The following is a 20835-nucleotide window of genomic DNA, read 5'->3' on the forward strand; positions in this document are numbered from 1 at the left end:
AATGAGTCAACAAAAATATAAACGTGCACTGCAACCTTGGTCAATTGCCAGTGGCCAAAACAAATCCAGGCACAAATCATCATAGGATATAGCCCGCCGCAAAAGGGGACGGGGTAGAGAAAAAGACAATAACTAAAGCCATGGGCGCTCATCCTCGAACCAGCGAGAACAGCGCCTTTGCCACCCAGAGATCAACAGGCGTGCTCACCATATACTATGTATTACCGCCTTGTGTGGGCAACGGACACCAACGGGAAAAGGAAAACTGAAATCAGAAGTCATCGGAAAGGTGTCGATGATTGATCGTCAAACCCCGTCTTGAAACATTGGGGACAATCGAAGAAGGTAAATCTCGGTCATCCATCCATCTCGAAATCATAGCGTAAAACGAACGGACAAACCAGCAGCATCTGCTACGAGTATGGACACCCAAGCGTGAAGCCGTTGTCGCTTGCCGTCCGCTCGAGTTCATGTAAGTCGTCACGGTCATCGGCCTGGAAGCCGAAAACCGAGGGCTTCCTACCAGCCCTTCTTCCGTGCAAATCGTTTGTTCAAAAGTGCAAGTACTTTCGACACATTGAATTGGACGTACTCCAGGTCTAGGTCCTCCTGGTTGTCTTTCTGCATTTCCAGCAGGTCATCGAGCTTGAGATCCAGTTCCAGAAGGCCACGTGCACGACCTAGGTTCACTGGGTTAGCATAGAACTCACTACGAGCCACAAGTGAACAGTCTTTAGCTTACCTTTGTAGTGGAGACTGATAACGAAGGTTCCAGGCAAAGGACTCTTGAACATGAAGTAGATGTTCGCCCGACGGTTCTCAGGGACATTACTCTTGCGAATAACGCCCTCCTTTTCAAGCTGCTGATGGGTGAACTTGTAGGGTCCAAGTTCTTGATGCTTCTGCTGTTTCCGCTGCTTTCCCTCCGATTGATTTCGGACGTTGTGCAAGTACGACTTGTATGTTTCGAGCTGACCCACCAAGTAGGCATTGTGATCACGGATGGTCGCAAAGACTTCTTCCAACTTCTTAGTCTCCTCCAATACCTTTTCTTTCAGAGATCCCAGGTGCACCAGCTCCTGTTCCACCTCGTCGCGGAGAAGGCTGAAATCATCCGACCGGTCAATCACTCCCATCTCCTGAAGTTGGCTCAACAATTCCATGGTGCGAATGCCCTTCTTGACCATCGCCGCATCGCCAGTCTTCGAGGTTGCTGCCGCCTCTGCAATGCGATAAAGGCGAAGGGGGCGTCGGGCGACTGGAGAGTCTTGCGGCAAAGACCGTAAAATGTGAACAAATGTGGACTTGGCTTCCATAAAGAAGACTTCTTCTTGAGTGATATCGAGGGCCGAGGTCAAATCATCCAGTGCAGTGGTTTCCCAGCGACTGAACAAGGGGACTGTGATGGTCCTATTCTCCTTGCGCGGAACCTGGGGCGGTGCTGCACCAAGCTCCTGTAACAACACATGAAGGTGAGAGTGTTGATCTTGCGCCAGAGCCACATTGTGTTTCTCCAACAAGGCATGTGTGGCATACATCTCATTGAGAGTGATCTGCAACTCCAAGTCGCGCTTGGATAGTGCGATGTAGTTGTCCATCTCCAAGCTCTCGTAGAAGTCCTGCACTTCACACAGATCAAGCATGAACTTATTGACTCGTTCTTTATTCTGCTCAATAAACGGTTGCAGTTTCGCCATATAAGGCTCCTTCGCATACGAGGGCTTGTTTGCCAAATTCTGAAGCATCTTGGCGATCAACGTGAGCGTGCGGCGGGGCTTCTCCGTCGGCGTCGATTCAATCAGCATGTAGGAGCGTGGGGTGACAATGGCTGGGTTGATGAAGCGAAGGAAGAAGAATCCACCAATGAGGGTGCAGATCGTCTGGTCCTGCGCATCAGGGTATTTGCGACGAGACAAGCTCCGGATTTGCTTGCAAATCCACCGAATGCCATACGGGGCCTCGTCCACGTGATCTATGATCGTTGACAGGAATTTGTTCGCTAACTCAGTGAGCATCTTCAAGCGCGGCTCAATAATGGCCTGCACTTGCTTGTTCTCTGCTGCAGCTTCCGCCGTAACAGATCTTGCGAGATAGTCAGGCAGCGATCCATTCTCTTCTTCGATTTCCTTAACCATGGTCTCATAGACCTTGAGGGGGTTGATTTCCAGGTCGACATCACGTAGCTCAATCAATGAATTGATCTGGTCGGCGAGTACTTGTTTAAGATAGCTTTGACCGGGCCCTCGTCGCGTATATGTAGTCATCATGCGTGAGACGGGGGTGTTCTGGCGGAGGAGGGACGAGTACTCCGGCGTGTTATCAAACTGATAGGTAAGAACAGACTGAAACATGGTGAGAAGCAAATGCTCCTCACGACTCTCATACTGATTTCCGTAGATTGTGAACATGACCGTCTGCAGAAGGGAGTCGATTTCTGACATGGAGACTAATCGGCACAGATGGGCGATATGACGCGGCTCGGATTGTAGGAGGAAGAGAAGATTGCCGTACTTCTGAGTTTTGTCGTCATTGGGGAAGAATCCCTCCTGGGGGTCCAGGACTTCGTCGAGGTGGCTCGCAACTTCATTTTGCTAGACTCAGGGTTAGGGGTGGGAAAATTCAACAGCAGCGGCTGTCAGACTCATACCTCTTCTAGAGCCATACGATTCTGAATCAACAGCGCAATCCGAGAATCCAGGTATCGGACATCTTTTTCGAGAACGAAATTCTTCTTCGATTGTGAAGAAATATTCGTCTTCAGCTCTTGGAGGAACTTCTGGGCTGTACCGTGCAACGTTAGAACAGACAGAGAGGGCAATTCAGGTCACAACAGACTCACCCCTAGCTAGATCATCGGAAATCTCCAAGTCTCTATCCTTCGCCGACATCGACATGTACAGCGCATTCATTGACATCCGCTTCGACTGGCGGAGGGACCGCGTGTCGTGGGACGACATTGTATTTTGACGCGTCATGGGCTGAAAAGACGAGGAAGATGAAGTGGACGTTCTGGAGGCAGGTTGTAACATTGTAGCAACCGACATTGTGTGAACTAAAGGAGTGTGATAGTGCGCTGGAGAGAAGCACTCAGATTGGCGGCAAGTCGCGATTTGTAAATACTACCAGCCACCAGCAAAAGCACTTTCGGCGCCTTGTTATGCTCTGTTCTGCTGATGCCGAAAACCCAAGGTAATATGGCACGGCAATGTCGACCAAACGCAACTCGGAACGTCGTGCGATGAATTGAAGCCCCTGTCGAACGCGTGTGCGGACTATGGCCGAAGGCGACCGGCGAAGGAGAATAAGCGCGCGACCGTTGGATCGGCGATTGAGTGGCACTGACAAGTCTGGCGATGGGGAGAGGTGAAGGGCCAATTTCGGAAAGCGCCAGACGTTGAAGTGGCCAAAGTAAAGGATTGACAAGGAGCAGAGCGAAATAGGAGCGATCCACAGGCGACGGCGATTCGAATACTCTCCGGCGGCTATAGGTCCGTTGAGAAGAACGAGGGAGTCGGTGGGAATAACTCCGAGAGAATAAGAGAGAGACGTTAGAGTAGACGGGATCGCAAGCTCGAAAGTGTGGGCAGGATTAAATGATAAGTAGAAGTAAGACCACTGCCGTATGTAGAAAGGGAGCGCAAGGCAAGGATGGGCAGGAATTAATTAATAGATTGATGGAGGTGGAGGAGGAGGAGAAGGAAAGAGAGAGGGAAAGAGACTGGAGAGAGGGAGGAGTAGGAGTCGGAGGGGGGGGCAGGAGGAGAAAGATGCCGGTCGGACGCAGATGGAAATCAGGGCCACCAGCACCCAAAGTAGTACTAGTCAGTCGCAGTCCCGTTCTAACACCAGCAAGTATGAGCGAGTATAACACTGGCGACAATGGAGTATCGCAATGTTGCTGTTGCTGTTGCGGTTGCTGGAATGGTGATATAGGTTATTGGGTTTATGTTACAGAGAGCAGTAGAGATCAATTGAGAGAATGATTGACAGAATCCTAATTAAACTTCTAAAATGACAAGAAGGAAAGGAGTGTGTACGATGGTAGTAAATCAGAGGGTACGGAGTAGAGGGAGAAAGAATGGATGGCTGGATGGGGATCAGAGGGGGGAAGGATGGATCATGGATTGCTGGTTCTGAGGTCAGTTTGAGTTGAAAACAACAAAAGGGAAAGGATAAAAAGAATCCATAAAATAAGATAAAATAAAATACAAACAAAAATAAAAATGGGGATTAAAAATGAAATGATAGTACTATGAGTAGAGATTTGGAGGGAGGGGGAAGGAAGGGGAGGAGGAAAAGATAAAAAAAAAAGAAAAGAAAAAAGAAAAAAAGAAAAAGAAAAAGGGTGGTGGAGTTGGTCTCCGTGTGACTTGCAGCAAAAGCAACAGTGGGCGGACGGGTTGAACAACAAGGGCCAAGCAGGTACGCAACGCGGTTGACTCGTTGACTGGCCTGGTTGGACGGTGAAATAAAAAGGGTGTGGTACAGTCGGTGGTGCTTGGTGCTTGGTGCTTGGTGCTTGGTGCTTGGTGCTTGGTGCTCCCCAGGCACCGGCATGCATAAGCTACCCTCCCCTCTGCCTTTTCTTCTTCTCCCTACACTGCATATAGCATTCATTTCCCATGCTGGTCGGCAGAGATAGGCCGAGAAAGAGGGGACGGTGCATGCGGTGGTACGTTGGATTGTCTCAAATCTCAACGGTAGGTATAATGTATGTACTGGACAGTACTCCGTACTTTAACTAAACTTGCAGTATGTAGTTAGGCCCATACCCACAGATTGATTGAACTGGCGGTTGCTCCAGCGCTCTCCACTCTGTAATCAAAACGAACCATGCCCTGTTCCTGAACGGTCCCCCTCCTTCCGCCGCCACCACCACCACCACCATCACCACCGCGGCCATCTCACATTCGCCAGAAAATATCGGGATTTCTCTTAGCATTTACTCACTTCCGTACTTGCACTTATTCACTGTAAACGGAGGACAATGGAGATTGACCGAATTGATCGTCATCGGGTCATAACTTCCCGTGGACAGACCTTCAGACATTATCTATGGGTTCCATGGCTAACTGTTTTGGATATAATGGCAGACCATCAACGGCGCCAGACTAAGTGGTTTGTCATTCGTTTTTGGCCCTCCTGATTGAGGTTTAGGATTCCAAGTTGCCTTTAATCTCTTCAGAATGCTTACAATAATAATAATCTATGGGTGGTCGGCAACCCACCAGTGAACTCCCACCAGACTCCCGCATCTCTTCAGGGAGAGGGCGAGTACCACCTGGCAGGTAGGGGACGGCGCGGATCCTGTCCGGGAGAGAGAGGTGATCATGGCATGTACAGGAAGGACTCCGTACTGTACTCCATACCTATGGATTGTACCGCTCACCCGTCATCTTGATGCCAATCCATGCTTGCGACAGTCCGTCCCTTTCCGGGGTTCGTTGCACCAATGATGATAGTCGGATGATCATCTCCTGGGGGGTCGTGATTCGACCGGTAGTGCAGAGAGCCAGACGGTCGACATGCAGGACGACGCAAGGGGGGAGAATAAGAGAACCTGTTAAGCCAGAAAGAACGAGCTAATCCGGGATGAGTCTGCTAAGAACGACCCTAAGCGACTAGCAAAGACATTGCGTCGGGACTAGATGAGTTGATATCCACACCTTGATTACTCCGTAGAACCTTAGCACGAGACTAAACACTTTTATCCGGGTTCGCTTTTCCCCAACTCTTTACCCCTGGCCCAATGCGCCCATCCTATTCATGATCCCGTGGGTCGTGCCATCAGGAGTTCGGTACCTGAGCGGAGGATGTTGCCACTTGCCACTTTGCCCACGGCTCGGTCGGTCGGAAATACCGGGGCAATGGAGGCACAACTGAGGGGATGGAATACTCATAAGTGAGTAATTGACTCTTAAGTGCACAAGAGATTACTTCATGATTCACATCGTAGATGATTCCCACCATTGACGCAACAATCCCGGAGAAAAGAAGCCCAACTTTTGAGTCTCAGATACGAGACATGGATCATAACGTAGTTGCATCGATTGTCCCCCGCCAGCGAACGAACCGCACAGTTGCAGGACATGACAAATCTCCAAGATGATCACGTTTGGGCTGCAATTGATCCCGAAGCTTTATGAATTCTTAACCAATCTGAATCACAGGATGCAGATGATTTGACTAAGTACTCAGTAGAAGTAGAAAGAGGGGCAAGGCCGAAGTGTGGTACAGAGTTAGTACAGCAGATAGGCCCACCGTTCTAGTTCATCCTTTGTGCCATTTGTGGTCTTTGCAACCGAAGACCTACTGACCACCGATCGGGACCTACTCAGTAAGATGCGCATGCAGATAGTGAATGCCACGCTAAGCTCCAACTCTCCAGGTTATACTTGTATAGAAGCATGTGTGTACGTGTGTATGTATAGACAATTTTGGAAATATGTAGGTAAGAATAGCCACGACCTGAAACCCCGGGACCAGACCAGACCAGACCAGACCAGTGGGGGTTCTCGCTTTTCATTTCCCCTGAATTGTTCACGCAGCAGCTGCAGCAGCAAGTGCCACTGTCGACTCCGGGTGTGACCCGTGACCACCGGGGCCACTTTTCGTCTTCCCCTCAAGGAGTTTAGCGCGTCGACTAAAAGTTCCGCCTGATCAGATCGGGGGGGGGACCCAAGGCTGGTTGGTACCTGCGTCAACCTAAAAACCCCCCGAGTCAGGGCCTGTCTCGGATTGGTGCCACCAACTGGCTACGGTGCTGTAGCGTGTGTGCATTGCCGCCTGTTCTTAATTTACTCGTACTTCTACGCTCTGCTGTGGGCAGCCTAAGGCACTAAAGTTAGAAGCAAATGCTTCACCGTTTCACATCTTATTCTATTCTTGACTACACACGTATCACGTCGCCACGAACTCACGATCTCTCTTCCGTTGTACTTGAACCTGCAAGGTCTGTCCTAGATGAATACAGGCATATGGTCCTGTACTCTGACGACTAGCCATTACATCATGACTCCAGCCACTAACCAAACAATGGAGTCTATATTGAGTGCTGATATAGGCGGCTAGCACCTACAGTCGTGGCACTCACTCGGGTTAACCCTATCTGTGGATGTCCTCAAACTTAAATTTAGATCTAGTGATTGATGGGTCGACCTGGAGACTGGCTTGGGGCAAGGAACACCCGCCTCCTGCTGCACCGTAGCAATCAATCCACGATGGCGGGTTACCTGCATACCTACTCACCTATTCTTACTCGGATTGATTGCCGGTCTAGACTTACTTGTTTTAGCACAAACCTGACAGATTTCGCCCCCTACTCCAGCCCATCATGAACAGTGGCTAGAACATTGAATAAGAAGCTGACCTCTACATCTCTATTCGTCTGGTGACATAGCATTTAGCGTATTTGTTTGTGTATAAACGACACAGGCTTGGTTGTCCCTATCAATCACACCCAGCCTCCTCACATCTAGACACTAACTCAACCAACCCAATATTCCCCGGGATCAGACAGTGACATGCCGACCATAATACCGAGTACAACCGGACGAACCCCGCCATCAGCACCAAAGAAACTCTATTACTCTCAGAAAACCACCGCAACACAACAAGCGCCAGCTGCAGCTGCTAGTGCCATTGCAGGGTGTGCAGGAGTGCAGGAGTGCATGCATGTGTGCGACCCAATTGACTTTTCTAGTGTCCCTCCACCACCTCCACCATGCGACGACATTTTAGTAGCAAACAAAAAAAAAAAGCGTGAGCTCGGACCGCTTGTATTGTTTGTTGCTTTTGTCCAGGGTCACTATTGAATTCTGGCGATCATGCCGATAGATCGGATGCCTACCGATCAGGAAGGGCTTGCTTACCAACACGCCAGGGACAATGGACACCCTGGTTTCTCACATCGTTGATGACGTGAATCATGCATCTGGGAGTCCTGCTCCTCCGTGATAAGCGAGGTTGAGTTGACATCATACCTCGAGGAAAACAAGATTTCGATTGAGTGCGCCGAGTGCTGATCAGATGATCTATCTTCTCAAGACACGTAGGTGTACAGCCAGCAGTCGACGCGTAAGATCTTTTCGATCGCCAGTGGCATTGCTTCTCTCTTCACTCAGGATGTCTATCATCAGAGGTTCTGTGTAGCTAGCGGGGTACCCATACTACTATGTATGTAGTGAGGTGCATGACTCTGGAGCGAGGTGCTCAAACAAGCTCAGGATTAGTTTTTGCATTGGTCAGATCCACTTGATCTTGTTATAGCAAACCTATGGGATTTGTCGACTCTAGCACACCAACTTGCCTTCATACTCAGAAAGATACACGGACATAAGTCTCCATGACTTCCTCCCCACATCCGAGCAGCAAGATGCACATACTCCGAATCTCATTCCAATCTGTACAGTACAGTACATGTAGAGTGAAACAGCGGTGTCAGACTCAAGCCTGTACCTGACGATTCAGAGCGCATGTCTCACTACACACAGCAGCATCTCTTCACACCACTTGAAAGCCCATCTCGCCAAAGAACAGCCAAAGAACAGCCAAAGAACACAAGACACGCCGATAACCATGTATACCTCAGGCGGCAGCAAGCCGGACCACTAGACCTAATGCAGACGGGAGATAGTACGGGGGCGGTGACGGGCCGGGCTTACCGAAGCGTCAGTCAACACGTGGTTCACCTGCGGAAGTCAATTACCGAGCGGGGGTTATTCAAGGTTCGCTTCCTTTCGCATTGCGCATTGCGCGTTGCGCATGGCGGCTTCTGCAGCATTTGTGGACCTGCTGGGGGGCCTTGGATGCGGGTTTCCTTTCTTCATTGGTATGTGCCATCGATGTCAGTCGACCACATTATGTAGATTGCAGTATCGCAGACAGGACAATTCCACCGTAGTGGAAACCAACCGAAGCATAAACTGTAGCTCAGAAACTTAAACTTCAGAGTCAGAAGATGATATCAAAAACACCTTGATCTATACAGAAACACAGAAACAGCTTATACACAAGCCTCTAGCTCGACATCTCTCTAACTTTGTTCCTTCCATTCGGCATATAATCCTCCTCTTCCGCTCATACAAACACAACCTCCCCAAAAAAAGACCCGAATCACATGCAAACCCACAACACTCCATCATCCCCACTAAAAAACCACCCCAACCCCCATACAAAATAAAACCTCATCTCCAAATCCCACTGCACCTTCACACTCCCCCCTCAAAACACACCATAACCTCACCCAACAACCCAATCCACCCAATCAACCAACCCAGACCCAAAATGACCCTGAAAACCTCCTACCTCCTACTCTACAACACCACCAACGCCCTCCTCTGGACCCGCATCCTCCTCACCTTACTCACCTCCATCATCCTCGCCTCCCCTGTCCCCTCCTCCCCGGAAACCCTCTACACCACCCTCGAACCCTGGACAAGATGGACTCAAACCCTCGCCAGCCTGGAGATCCTACATTCCGCCCTGGGTAGGGTCCCATAGCCAGCCAGCCAGCCAGCCCTCTCCCCCCCCCCCCAAAAAAGAAAACTAACTCCCTCCAAAAAAGGCCTCACCCGCTCCCCCGTCTTCACAACCTTCACGCAGATCTTCGCCCGCAGCGTCCAGGTCTGGGCCATCAACTACGCCTTTCCGGTCACCACGAGGACGACGGCCGTCTACCCGGCCATGCTGCTGGCGTGGGCCTCCGCGGACGCGATCCGGTATACGTATTTCGCCGTGCTGAGTGTGGCGGGCGCGGCGGCGGTGCCGCGGTGGTTGCGGTGGTTGCGGTATGGTTCTCCTATCCCGGTCCCTTCGCTCATGTCCCCCGGGGTCTGTTTTGTTGTCCCTCTCGGGGGGGGAAGGGGGACCGACTAGATGGCTACGGGCTAACGGGGCGGGCTAGATACTCGCTGTTCCTGGGTCTCTACCCCATCGGGATCGCCAGTGAATGGTGGTTGATGTTCCAGGCGACCCGGGTGACGGACAGCGTCGCGGTGAAGGGGATCTTTGTCTTCTTTTTGGGGCTGTATGCGCCTGGTGAGTTTCCTTCCTTCCTTCCTTCCGTCCCTTTGGGGTGACTTGGTGGGTGGCAAGAGGGGAAAGCGGGGTGGCTAATGTCCTTCGGTGCAGGATCGGTGATGATGTACAAGTATATGGTCAAGCAGAGGCGCAAGGTTTTGTCCACCACTGCTTGAATCTTCTTTCATAAGGGGGGTAATAAGAGTTGGAGTCGGACATTCTGAGTCGACCACTTATGTCCAAAAGAAGAAAAAAGCAAAAAAATGGGTTGGTGGTTATACCTTCCACTACTGATACTACGTATATAGACCTACCTCCATCTCACAGACCTAAAAACCAATGACAAAGATAATGCTCTGCATTTCATCTGCAAAAATATAACCCGGGTATCGCTATGCATACAATTGAATTCTAGTAAAACACCCCCGCCTCAACAACACATATTTTCCAACTTTTTCCCCCTCCCTTCCTCCTCGCATGTACCAGCTCCCAAAGGAAAACATAAAGCCTGACTAAGACGACAAATCACCGGAATGTGGCGGTTCGGCCGGCCATCTCGCGCTTCTGCTTGCGGACGCCGGAGGGGGCCTCCAATGCCTTGGCGTACGGGTTGAATTGCTTCCGTCTCGAGGGTCTGGAGGCCTGCTCGGCGGGGTTGGCATTCAACATCGAAGCCGCCGCCTCGTAGTCGAACGGCGCTTCTTCTTGCTGCTGAGCCTGCGCGGTCTGGGCGGCAGGAGCAGCAGCCGCCTTGTTCTTCTTCTCCTTGCGGCGCTGCTTCTTCGTGGGCTTGTCGTTCAGGTCCTGGTCCAGATCCGCCGCGGAGCTGACGACCTCGTCGGTCTTGGTGCCCTCCACTTCGGACTGCGGCTCCACGACAGGGGTTACCTTGCGCTTGCGCGGGCCACCCTTCTCCTTGATGGTGAAGTACTTGTTCTCGGGTTCGCTCGCCTCGGGTTCCTGCTTCGCTGCCGCCGGTGGAGCCGAGGTCGCGGCGGGTTTCGCGGGGGCGGCGGGCGCGGATACTCCGAACTTCTCGCGAGCTTCGGAGACCGTTCTGGGCATGGGTGGGAGGGGTAAGGAAAGACGAAGAGCTTCGGCGGAAGCAATCGCGGAGATCTTGGGAGATGGGAGTGGGGACTGCGTGTCGAGCACACCGCCCCAGAATTGCGAGATCTCGTAACGGACCGCCGTGGGGAGGTCTGTGTCGTCTGCGGTGGGCTCAGGCAAGAATCCCGCCACCCCTTCAGCGGAGGCTGCCGGCGTGCTCTTGGTTGGCTTCACGTAGACATCGCGCCACTCCGGTCCGTCGGCACCCTCGATCTTCGCCGCTTTGATGATTTCCAGCAGATCATCGGTTCGGTCCTTGACGATCGGCGTCATAGGCGACAGGGTTCGGTACAGAGTGCCCAGGTCCGTCGGCATGGCCTGAGCCACCCTGAAGAGCACGTGCTTCGGGAACACACACTGCACACCTTCATCCTCCTCTCTCGCCACCTGGTCGCGCCACTGGTGCACCGCCTTAAAGACGGCGAACTGCTCCTTGTTGATGACGATCTGGTTGCGAGACAGGACATCGTACCAGCCGCCAGGTCCCTGTCCGGTTGCAGCGTCGTAGACCGGACGCTCGTAGATCTGCAGGGCTTCCTTCTTGGACTGCTCCAGGACGTAGTCGACCAGGTTGTTATCAGGCGTAGAGTTCTCGACGAGCTCGTTGCGGATGTGGTCATACACGTAGAGCAGGTAGTGGGTATCCGAGCGGGCGTAATCGAACATGCCTTCCGGGATGGGACGAATGCGCCAGTCGGCCATCTGATATTTCTTGTCGGCCTCGAAGTTGACGAATTTCTGCAGCAAGAACTTCAGACTACGCTTCGGGTAGTTCAGCGCGCAGGCGGCGTGATACGTATCGAACATGTTGACGACATACAGCCCCAGATCGCGCTGAAGCCAGATCATATCCATGGACGAACCGTGCAGGACCTTGAGAATCCCGGGGTCGGCAAAGACCTCGTTCAACACCTGGAGCTCCTCTCTCCACGGCTTCAACGTATCGACCACCCAATCCTTGTCCCGGGTGCTGATCTGCATCAACGAGACCAGACCCTGATACGAGTGCACATCGTGATGTTCCAAGTCGATCGCGATCTCCTTGGCCCCCTTCAGCTCCTCCAGCATCTCCTGCACGCCTTCCAGGGTATCCACGAAGGTCGCCGTCGTCAACTCCCACGGCTGATACTCCTGCGGCGGCGACACGGTGTACGTCGAAGGCGGGAATTTGGCCGCGCGGATCTCCGTCTCGTACGGGTGCACATAGCCCGTTGCCGTCTCGCTCCGCTTCAGCGACTGCTCCAACGGCACCGTCGCGTGGGGCTTGGACTTCAGCAGCGGCTTGAACGGCGACGTGTCGGTGTTGTCGGGCAGGTGCTCGAACAGCAGCTGGGGCTTGGGGATCTTCGACGGGCCATAGTCGTAGACGGTCGGGAATCGGGCGGCGGCGGCCTTGGTCTTCGCGGCCTTGGCGGCGGCGGCGGCGGCCTGGTCCTGCTGCGAGGGGCTCAGTTTTTTGATCACGCCGGTGAACTCGTCCAGGCAGGCATCCGCCCGCTCCAGCAGCGCATCGATCACATCCACGACGCCGCGCCAGTTGTCTTCGAGGGAGTCGTCATCCTCCAGCGTCGGCGCCGACACATCCGTGCCCGCAGTGGCGGCCTTCAGCAGCGTCGAGGTCAAGGAGAGGAGCCGGCTGCTCTGCTCGTCCAACGAGTCCGAAACCTCCGCGTTCGAGGATCGGTGGAAGTCGACATCTTCGGCGGAAAGCTGGCCAACAGTGCGCGTCACTTGGACCAACGAGGAGGTCAGCCGTTGCTGGAACGGAGGGAAATCTGCAGCGGAGTTCATGGTTTCTTCAAAAATCAAATTCAGGCAGCCCAGACACCAGGACAGAAAGAAAAGCCCGATGTGGTCTTCTCTCTCTTACAAATCTCGGGCGAATGCTTGCTTGCTTGCAGTTCAAATTTCTTGTCCCGCGCGACAAAGGAAAAAAATGGCGCCGGCGGATTCGGAGGTGGAGAAACGCCGGGGTACGTTTGACCGCCTACCGAGTGCGGTAAACATCAATCAAGCCTCCGACCCTCAATGTGGATTACGTAATTTCATGATAGAGAGGATCTCAACTAGAACTACCACGATTTGCCTCCCAAACCAGCATATCAAATCACATACATAGCTCTATATCCTTTACTTTGGAATCAGTTTCATCTCAGTATCCACCATCAGATCGTCTGGGGGACATATTCTTCCGCACATTCCAACATGGCCGCCTCAATCGCCCCCGAATGCAACGAGATCAAAGAGTAAGCCACCCACCCATCGTGTGTATATCAGAAAACCCAACTAACCCACCCCAAACAGGAAATACGACACCTGCTTCCTCAAGTGGTACAGTGAGAGTAAGTTGCCGTTTGCCAGCCCTCTTCTCCCCACGTCCTTCACGCTCTAGAGCCCAGTGACCAGTACAAACTAACCCATGAACCCCAGAATATCTCCGTGGCAACACCACCTCCAACGACTGCGAGGAACTCTTCACCAAGTACAAGACGTGCTTGAATGTATGTGCTTTCTTCCATGCTTCTCGATCATTGTCACAGACAGCCCCCTTTCTGCTTTCTCGAGTGACTCCCTCTAACATCTCAACAGGTCGTCCTCAAAGAAAAGGGTATCGATTCCATGCTCGAAGATGCCCGGAAGAGCACGGCCAAGGAATTCGACGCCGAGACGCTTCGACGAGGTTGAGGTCTTCTCGTTCGACTCCGTTCCTTATTCTTCTTTGATTCCGTCGATCCAATGATCTCTTTATCTCTCTTCTCGGGGGAAACAGCTAATTCCGATCTCTCTACCCTCGTGGTTAAGGAGGGGTAATGAGAAAAGTATTTTGGAGTGTTGATTCTTCAGGATATGCATAGGGCAAGGGGGTAGGGAGAGTCAAACCCACTCCGGACCCCTTCAGAAAGCTCATCATAACCCACTCACACCATCTCGTCTCGTCTCATCCCGTCTCCCCCCCGACTGCTATATATGGCATGATCTAGTAGGGGCTTTGCTTGGTTTCCTCTTCTCTCTTTGATCAAAAGATTAGAGCTGTGCTGTCTACTTGTACTATATGTTATGATTTTACTATCATGTGCGATACGATGTTCTTGGAAACATGCATTATGTATTATATACCTATACCATCATTCATTGCATCGACTCTCAACCCACCAGATAGCTCAAATCGTCCATATATTATGTACTTCATCCCTGTATGTTCTTAGCATACAAACTTCATGGCATCATCGATGACCTCTTCTCCGCAGATCCCCTTGTCCGAATGTCCCCGGAACCTTCAGGATCCCATTCGCCGCTGTGCCAATCCCGCCACCCATCGATGAGGAGCTGCTGCCTCCGCTACTGGTCTTGCGGGGCTGTGTCAACATGGACCACACCTCCATCATAGTAGCCCGGCGCGCAGGGAGCATGCTGTACTGCATGCCGTAAAGGTTGCGACGGTGGATAGGAGGCACGAAGCGGCCGGTGACGAGGCAGAAGATGACCCGCGGGGCGAGATAGTGTTTCCGGAGACGATGGCCCAGCTGGAAGTACTGGTCGAACATGGCACGCAACGCGAGCGGGATGGACTCGAAGTGGATATACGGTACGCTAGTGGTGGACTTGCCGGTTGCAGGAGACTTGTCGTGCTCTTGCCGGAGTTCGAAGCGAATCCCGCCTGGTTTGGCCACACTCCATTAGTGATTTAGCCTCAAAACATTATTCTGGGGGCATACGTACCAGGTAATCGCCGCGAGTCTTTGACTCGCAGCATCAATGCAAAGAGCGGGAAGTGATTCAAGAAGGCTAGGCAGGTGTCAAGCGCTGCTTTTAGTGAGATGATTAACATTCGCGCACTTGCGAAGGCAAGGTAAAAGACAATCACAGTCGGCAGGAGGAAGAAAAGGACAGTGAACAGTATGGTTCCCAGCAACAGCTGATCGAGATCATAATCGCACGAGTCAATACGGTTGCGAAGCACATTTCGCTTCTTGCCGCGGAAGAGGTGGAAAAGCGAGATGATGATGGTCAGTTGCCAGTTGAATATCCGCGCCGACGCAATGTAGAATGAGTAGATGTGGACAGTCAGGATAGACACCAGGTCGGAAAACAGGGCAATCGGCATGCTTGCCCCGGCGAAGCTTGAACATCCCACCACGTAGATCACGTGCGGAAGATAGGGTTGCAGGTTGGCAATGCAAGCTAAAACATCATAACAGTATTACTAGTCTGTCCTGAGAACGAGAGAAGATTCAAACCAACCTGCCCAATTCTCTATCACCCATAGAAAGAGATCTCCAAGGAATGCGGCGAGCTCATTGTTCAATTTCAAGCCAGCCGGCCAGTCCATCAACCAGGATATGGTACGTTGCAGCCCCTCCACTGTCCAGCCTGTCAAGATGGAGTTGATCTGGAAGGCGACCCAGTTGGCGTTGTCTATGATGTATGACCCTAACGCGATCCCTATGATCACATCATTAGCCACAAGCCACAGGCTGTTGTAGAATCGAATATAGTCCGGATGACTAGTCGTCACACTCTCCCAGTTGTCTTTCCTTTGTCGCAGCTTCACATATTGAATGGGCCAGTAACAGAACTGTTGAAGGCGGATGTCAACCTGCTGAGCGGTAGCAGAGATGTCCTTGAGCGCAGCAGCGTCGGGACGAGCGCGCCACTCCAGGATCTGCAGGACGATTTCTGCGATGGTACGGTGAAACACAAGCCCGACGACGAATATCCGGGTGATCACAGGCCATATCCACTGCCAGAAGACGTAGGAAACGCCGAGAACGAACAAGTCCCACAGGGTAGTTGCAGACTCCACGACCCGCTCCCCCACACTCATGCTTCTCTTGACCCGAATTCCAATCAGATGGCTGTTTTTCTCCATAAGCTTGCCCATCTCGTAGGCGCAATTGACTTGATTGATGATGAGGGGCAATGCTTGCTCCTTCGAAGACGGAACATGCTTCACGACGGTATGAAGCTTGAGCTTTTCCACCAACTTTCCGCCTTTTCCCTTATCATGTTCCTCCTCGGTGTCAATTTGACTGGACACCGCATCGGGTTGATCGGCCGCAACCACTTTATCTCCGAGCGCCAACGAGATCGGATCCAGCGACATGTACTCCATCCGAGTCGGATGCGGCCGGTGAAACATGATGACCTGCACCGAGAGATTCGTCTCCGGTGGGCACCAAATCCGTGGCACCTTACAAGCCGGAGTCGTAGTGACATAGAGATGCGACGGATTGAATGCACTGGGCGGGTCTGGGGAGTTGGTCGAGCCTAGAACATGCATCGCAGATCGCCCACACAATGTGAATATGCGCACAATAGGGTGCGGGCTGTTGCGAAAGAGGATGCCTGCGCGAAGAGCATTGTCGACGTTCCGTGGCTGGCAGGGAGGGAAAGCAAGATGTCAGCGTTGACTGGCTCCTCCTCACATGTGCAAGACGACCACAACCCAGACAACCACAAACAGAAGAGAGCATTACCTCAACACCCTCCAACACAGTCAACACGAACAAATCCAGTTCCGAGTTCCTCCACCCGACAATCACCCCCGGCGACGACGATCGCGGCAGATCGTATGGCCAGAATACCCGTAACAGTCCATCGCTCATGAGCATGTTGTCATTCCTTCGGCCGGTACTCTAGAAGGAGCCTCGACGGCGCAATTGTTCTCGAGCGGAGACCCCTAGGTGGACGTAGCGCGGGTGCTATACAACAGATTATCCCCATGATCAGCGTCTGAATTTCCCAGGTTCAAGGCCCAAAGCAATGTCGCAAGCATTGCTGCCATTCAACACTGTGCTGTGCGATGTGTATAGCATACCAATTTACCCTCGGTCGCCGCCAGATGATTGATGGGGAGGACGAGCAAGAAGAAAAAGACCGACAGTAGGAGAAATCCTTTGGCCGTACGTGTCTGAATATGGGGGAGAGAGAAGTAAAGTCAGCGAACAGTATCTTTCCGTGGCAGTGACAACGCGGTCACCCGAAGTTTCAAGTCGCGCGTGTTCAGGTCAAGCAAAGAGGGCCATTGGGAGCCATACCACCACACCGTGATCCCATGCAAAAATGGCTAATTCGTACAGCCGGGTGACAAGATCCCACCGCGCGGTGATGTAGCCCGCTACAAAGATTCCGAGGGTGAGGATGGAAAAGGGGTGCATGAATCAAGTCGTTTGGTGTGCGGGAGGATTCGCTTTAGGTTGCGCGCATCGCTGAGGGGGTTCGGTAAGGAAGCGTAGAATAGAGCAAAGAGCGAACGTGAAGAGCCGGTAAGGAGCGATGACCGTACTGAAAGTGGCTGAAAATCAAGCCTCGGAATTGAGATGGGATGGTAAACAATGAATGTCTCTGGAAGCTTGTCTCCAGGATAAAATGGTGTCCCTTGGATTGAGGGTGTATTGGTGTACTGCACGACCCGCGGCGTCTCGACCTCCGCACTTGCACGTGACTTGTAGATTGTATACAGCGGTTTGAGTCGTCTTCGACAGTCTTAGTACACTCTGTACACTTTTGTCTCAATAACTCATAAATCAGTGCGCATTCTGATTATGGATAGAGACTCGTAAAGTCTCCAAGCTCTACCTCGCCAGCCTAGTGCAATTCGAAGCTTTCCACCCCCAGACCCAGAAGCCCTGCCCTAAGCCTATTAGCGTAGTGAGCCAGAGCTGGTAATCACTCGTTAGAATAAGAAGGGCCCCTTTTTTACGAACAAAACACAGATCAACAGAGCAAAGTACCACCTATGTAAAAGGTAGTGGGGAGAGACATTTTAGCCAACAGAATAGAAAGTTGAGTTCTATGGGAAAGGTGGTTTAGAACTGGGATAATTGAAGAGAAACTACCTAGTGCTGTTCTGATCTGTGCTTTTTCCGCCGGAAAAGCCTTTTAGTTGTCATTCCCTATGATCCTGACATGAGGCAGGAGTCTGAACGGGCTTGCCTGTGGTCAAAGCTGCATCGAGCTAGTAGGAAGGCTGGCTGTCTGCGACCCTCCCTAATTTGGGAGCATCACACTCGATGCGATTGCTGATTGATTCGCCTATTATGATGCCAGGATTTGGTTTCTAGCTATGGCATAATCATATTCAAACCATATGTGCACTAAGTTCTGTACTTTATATGCTCCGCAACCGAAAAAGCCAGACACAGCTAATAGCTCACCACAAGCAAATATCAGATATTTCCAAATCATCGACAACTGTGAATGCGTGACTGCACGCCATAGCAAGCTCCTCCTGGTTGGAGTTAAAATTGTGCCGACGATGCCCTGGTCTTCTTCGACCTATTCGGAATCCCTGCTTGTGGGTTGCAGGGTTGATAGGACGGTCATGGCACGTGCCTGCTGTGCAACTGTACACACTCCCTTCGGGTGGTTGTGCAACTCTAGATAAGAAAGAACCTCTTCCAGAGCAATTCAAATTCAAGGATACTGGGGATATTATGCCTGCTGTATGTGGTTACGCAAATACAGTAAATGACCTGCATTGCATGCATGGAGGGTCAGAAAAGCAGGGGTTGCAGCCACCGAATTCTTGCGTCTAGCCATGCAGACTTCTGACTTGGGATGGTGCATTTGGGAGTGATTGGCTGAAAGTGAGAGTATTGTATGAACTGATGGGATCTCTGCCACGCCATGTACGGTCTGGTTGCTGACTATCGCATCAGCATGGGTGCTGTACTGTCGTGCTAGGGCCTTTCAGAGCGTGCATGCAGCAGCAGCAGCAGCAGCAGCAAAAAGTAGGAGAATTGTGAATCGGTCTCAGCTTCAGCTCTGCTAAAGCCATCACGAGGTCTCTTCTGGGCCTCCTCAATACGAGGCAGCACCAAGAAAACTGTTTGAAGAATCCCTACCATGGATAACCCGTCAGGGCTTCCTTTATCGTACTGCTGCAGCTGCAGCATCAGCAGTAGTCAGCGTGGCAAGCTGGCTCTATGCTTATTTGCTATCATTTGGTCCAGAAGTCGAAGGTCGAGTAGCTCATCCGGGATGAATGTGATATCTGTAGGTTTATTGCGCTGATACTCCTGCCCCATCATGTGTTATCTCTGGTGCAGTACTGTATAGTACTGTACTGATATAGTAGTAGGTTAGTAAATCCTCCATACTGCCTGTCTAGATATATTTGAACCCGCCTCCTCCCTCAGTCCGTCACTCTACGACAGCTGTTCCACAATAATCACTACCTACCTACCTCCCTCCTCCCAGACCAGACCATTGAGGCGAGTCACAAAACCAATTCATCATGCATGGCTTCGACCTCACCCAAGCGCCGCCGGAATTCCAGGCGTGGGAGTGGACCAGCTACCTGTGCCACTCGTACACGAACATCACCTGGGTGTACGTCTACTACCTGATCATCCAGCACTCGTACACGGACCGGTCGTACAGCATGCCGCTGATCTCGCACTGCTTCAACATCGCGTGGGAGATCACCTTCGGGTTCTTCTTCACGCTGGACCACTGGCTGATCACGCTGTCCTTCCAGGTCGGCCTGCTGACCAACCTGGGCACGATCTACACGGCCATCCGCTACGGGGGCCCGCGCGAGTGGGCGCACGCCCCGCTGGTCCAGCGCTACCTGCCGGGCTGGTACCTCCTCGGCATCGCCTTCGCCATCCCCGCCCACCTGACGCTGGTCGACGAGCTGGGCCCCATGGCCGCCTGCTTCGCCAACGCCATCGTCTGCCAGGTCATCCTCAGCGTCGGCTACTTCGGCCAGCTGCTGACGCGCGGCAGCACCCGCGGCAACTCCTGGCGCCTGTGGTTCTTCCGCTTCACCGGCTCGCTGACCCTCGTCCCGGAGTTCTACCTGCGCGCCCGCCACTGGCCCGCCGAGTTCGGCTTCCTCGGCAAGCCCTTCATGCTCTGGTGCTGCGCCATGTACCTCGTCTTCGACCTGGCGTATGGGGCCCTCTTCTGGTACTTCCGGCGGCTGGAGCACGAGGCGGAGCGGGCGCGGAGGGTGCTGAAGAAGAGCGGCTGAGCTCGAACCTCTCCCAAAGCCATAGCTTTGTTCGAGAAGGGGGGAACTCCACGCGGAAAGCAAAAGAGTCTGCTTGCGGGAGGGCAGGGCTTTCTGAAGTAGGAGACATTTTCTTGTTTCGCTTGATGATCATGTGTGGTAAACTGTGGGCGAATGTGGGCAAACCTACGGAGGTAGGGCCGTGCATGATACGGAGTAGTTTGAACATGAAGAAGACACGCCTAGCCTGGGGAGCAAGCTCTCCTCTCGGCCTGTTGCCGCTGAAGGATCGTGAGCAAGCCACGTTCAGTTGACTCGCTAAGGGAATCGAGAAGGATCGCTCTGAATGTAGGAAACCTTGATAGTGAGACACATAAGCGACATTTGGGTAGAAAAACAAAACGCAGGTTTGCTTACAAGCTTCTTGGGGGTACGTTACGCTGTCAAATTCTTATCTCTCATGTCAAGAATAGATCAGCAAGAGAATGCAGCCTCTCTGTTTGACATATATATGTGAATGACAGATCGTCAACAGAGTATCATCTTTTGCTGAGTGCATGCTGATTGTTCCTGGATTTTGGGAACAGGTATGGACCAGAGTGTGGGTAGGTGGGGTGAGTATAGTAGCATGCTCATGGAATTTAGAGATAATATGGCTACTAAAATCAAGATACACGCAGCTTACAAGCCGACCGACGCCACAAAGGCACCAGCGCAGACTATCGATATAGATCACGAGTCGGTTC

At 52.2% G+C, this 20835-nt stretch overlaps 7 protein-coding genes across 7 annotated transcripts; 3 read left to right on the forward strand and 4 right to left on the reverse strand.

Moving 5' to 3' along the window:
- Positions 1–223: 223 nt before the first annotated feature.
- Positions 224–3318, reverse strand: BO86DRAFT_194776 (Ras GTPase activating protein IRA2). Its single transcript, XM_025666699.1, has 4 exons — positions 2840–3318; positions 2648–2781; positions 743–2591; positions 224–680 (listed from the first exon to the last, which is right to left on the reverse strand). The coding sequence occupies exons 1-4, from the start codon at positions 3042–3044 to the stop codon at positions 520–522; spliced, it is 2349 nt and encodes a 782-aa protein (XP_025524046.1). The 5' UTR covers positions 3045–3318; the 3' UTR covers positions 224–519.
- Positions 3319–9204: 5886 nt separating this feature from the next.
- BO86DRAFT_391974 (putative membrane protein) lies at positions 9205–10317 on the forward strand. Its single transcript, XM_025672712.1, has 4 exons — positions 9205–9487; positions 9566–9788; positions 9905–10038; positions 10132–10317. Exons 1-4 carry the CDS (start codon positions 9286–9288, stop codon positions 10194–10196), a joined length of 624 nt encoding a protein of 207 aa, XP_025524047.1. The 5' UTR covers positions 9205–9285; the 3' UTR covers positions 10197–10317.
- A 58-nt stretch (positions 10318–10375) lies between these two features.
- Positions 10376–13022, reverse strand: BO86DRAFT_391975 (exosome nuclease subunit RRP6). Its single transcript, XM_025672713.1, has one exon. It carries the CDS (start codon positions 12919–12921, stop codon positions 10546–10548), a length of 2376 nt encoding a protein of 791 aa, XP_025524048.1. The 5' UTR covers positions 12922–13022; the 3' UTR covers positions 10376–10545.
- Positions 13023–13191: 169 nt separating this feature from the next.
- Positions 13192–14284, forward strand: BO86DRAFT_450476 (uncharacterized protein). The gene is made up of 4 exons (XM_025676798.1): positions 13192–13376; positions 13435–13472; positions 13561–13631; positions 13720–14284. Exons 1-4 carry the CDS (start codon positions 13336–13338, stop codon positions 13813–13815), a joined length of 246 nt encoding a protein of 81 aa, XP_025524049.1. The 5' UTR covers positions 13192–13335; the 3' UTR covers positions 13816–14284.
- BO86DRAFT_194801 (phosphatidylinositol N-acetylglucosaminyltransferase subunit Q/GPI1) lies at positions 14033–16989 on the reverse strand. Its single transcript, XM_025666700.1, has 5 exons — positions 16949–16989; positions 16608–16832; positions 15373–16507; positions 14851–15312; positions 14033–14788 (listed from the first exon to the last, which is right to left on the reverse strand). The coding sequence occupies exons 2-5, from the start codon at positions 16740–16742 to the stop codon at positions 14355–14357; spliced, it is 2166 nt and encodes a 721-aa protein (XP_025524050.1). The 5' UTR covers positions 16743–16832; positions 16949–16989; the 3' UTR covers positions 14033–14354.
- Positions 16504–17510, reverse strand: BO86DRAFT_345734 (uncharacterized protein). Its single transcript, XM_025669223.1, has 3 exons — positions 17169–17510; positions 16949–17041; positions 16504–16832 (listed from the first exon to the last, which is right to left on the reverse strand). The coding sequence occupies exons 1-3, from the start codon at positions 17286–17288 to the stop codon at positions 16767–16769; spliced, it is 279 nt and encodes a 92-aa protein (XP_025524051.1). The 5' UTR covers positions 17289–17510; the 3' UTR covers positions 16504–16766.
- A 1859-nt stretch (positions 17511–19369) lies between these two features.
- On the forward strand, positions 19370–20110 carry BO86DRAFT_421761 (uncharacterized protein; the record flags this gene model as incomplete). The annotated part of the gene is made up of 1 exon (XM_025675297.1): positions 19370–20110. The coding sequence occupies one exon, from the start codon at positions 19370–19372 to the stop codon at positions 20108–20110; it is 741 nt and encodes a 246-aa protein (XP_025524052.1).
- Between the last annotated feature and the right edge of the window lie 725 nt (positions 20111–20835).

The sequence above is a fragment of the Aspergillus japonicus genome, assembly GCF_003184785.1.
Source record: "Aspergillus japonicus CBS 114.51 unplaced genomic scaffold BO86scaffold_61, whole genome shotgun sequence".
In the NCBI taxonomy this organism is placed as follows: Eukaryota; Fungi; Ascomycota; class Eurotiomycetes; order Eurotiales; family Aspergillaceae; genus Aspergillus; species Aspergillus japonicus.

Coding starts and splice junctions, on each gene's coding strand:
- BO86DRAFT_194776 (XM_025666699.1), bottom strand. CDS start 3,044: ATGTCGGTTGCTACAATGTTACAACCTGCCTCCAGAACGTCCACTTCA. Junction 2,782..2,839: donor TTCCGATGATCTAGCTAGGG/GTGAGTCTGTTG, acceptor TGCACGGTACAG/CCCAGAAGTTCCTCCAAGAG. Junction 2,592..2,647: donor ATCGTATGGCTCTAGAAGAG/GTATGAGTCTGA, acceptor CCCTGAGTCTAG/CAAAATGAAGTTGCGAGCCA.
- BO86DRAFT_391974 (XM_025672712.1), top strand. CDS start 9,286: ATGACCCTGAAAACCTCCTACCTCCTACTCTACAACACCACCAACGCC. Junction 9,488..9,565: donor GATCCTACATTCCGCCCTGG/GTAGGGTCCCAT, acceptor CCTCCAAAAAAG/GCCTCACCCGCTCCCCCGTC. Junction 9,789..9,904: donor CGGTGGTTGCGGTGGTTGCG/GTATGGTTCTCC, acceptor GGGGCGGGCTAG/ATACTCGCTGTTCCTGGGTC.
- BO86DRAFT_391975 (XM_025672713.1), bottom strand. CDS start 12,921: ATGAACTCCGCTGCAGATTTCCCTCCGTTCCAGCAACGGCTGACCTCC.
- BO86DRAFT_450476 (XM_025676798.1), top strand. CDS start 13,336: ATGGCCGCCTCAATCGCCCCCGAATGCAACGAGATCAAAGA. Junction 13,377..13,434: donor GAATGCAACGAGATCAAAGA/GTAAGCCACCCA, acceptor CACCCCAAACAG/GAAATACGACACCTGCTTCC. Junction 13,473..13,560: donor CCTCAAGTGGTACAGTGAGA/GTAAGTTGCCGT, acceptor CATGAACCCCAG/AATATCTCCGTGGCAACACC.
- BO86DRAFT_194801 (XM_025666700.1), bottom strand. CDS start 16,742: ATGCTCATGAGCGATGGACTGTTACGGGTATTCTGGCCATACGATCTG. Junction 16,508..16,607: donor CTGTGTTGGAGGGTGTTGAG/GTAATGCTCTCT, acceptor CCTCCCTGCCAG/CCACGGAACGTCGACAATGC. Junction 15,313..15,372: donor GGTGATAGAGAATTGGGCAG/GTTGGTTTGAAT, acceptor ATGATGTTTTAG/CTTGCATTGCCAACCTGCAA.
- BO86DRAFT_345734 (XM_025669223.1), bottom strand. CDS start 17,288: ATGCACCCCTTTTCCATCCTCACCCTCGGAATCTTTGTAGCGGGCTAC. Junction 17,042..17,168: donor CATGGGATCACGGTGTGGTG/GTATGGCTCCCA, acceptor CCCCATATTCAG/ACACGTACGGCCAAAGGATT. Junction 16,833..16,948: donor CGGCGACCGAGGGTAAATTG/GTATGCTATACA, acceptor TCTGTTGTATAG/CACCCGCGCTACGTCCACCT.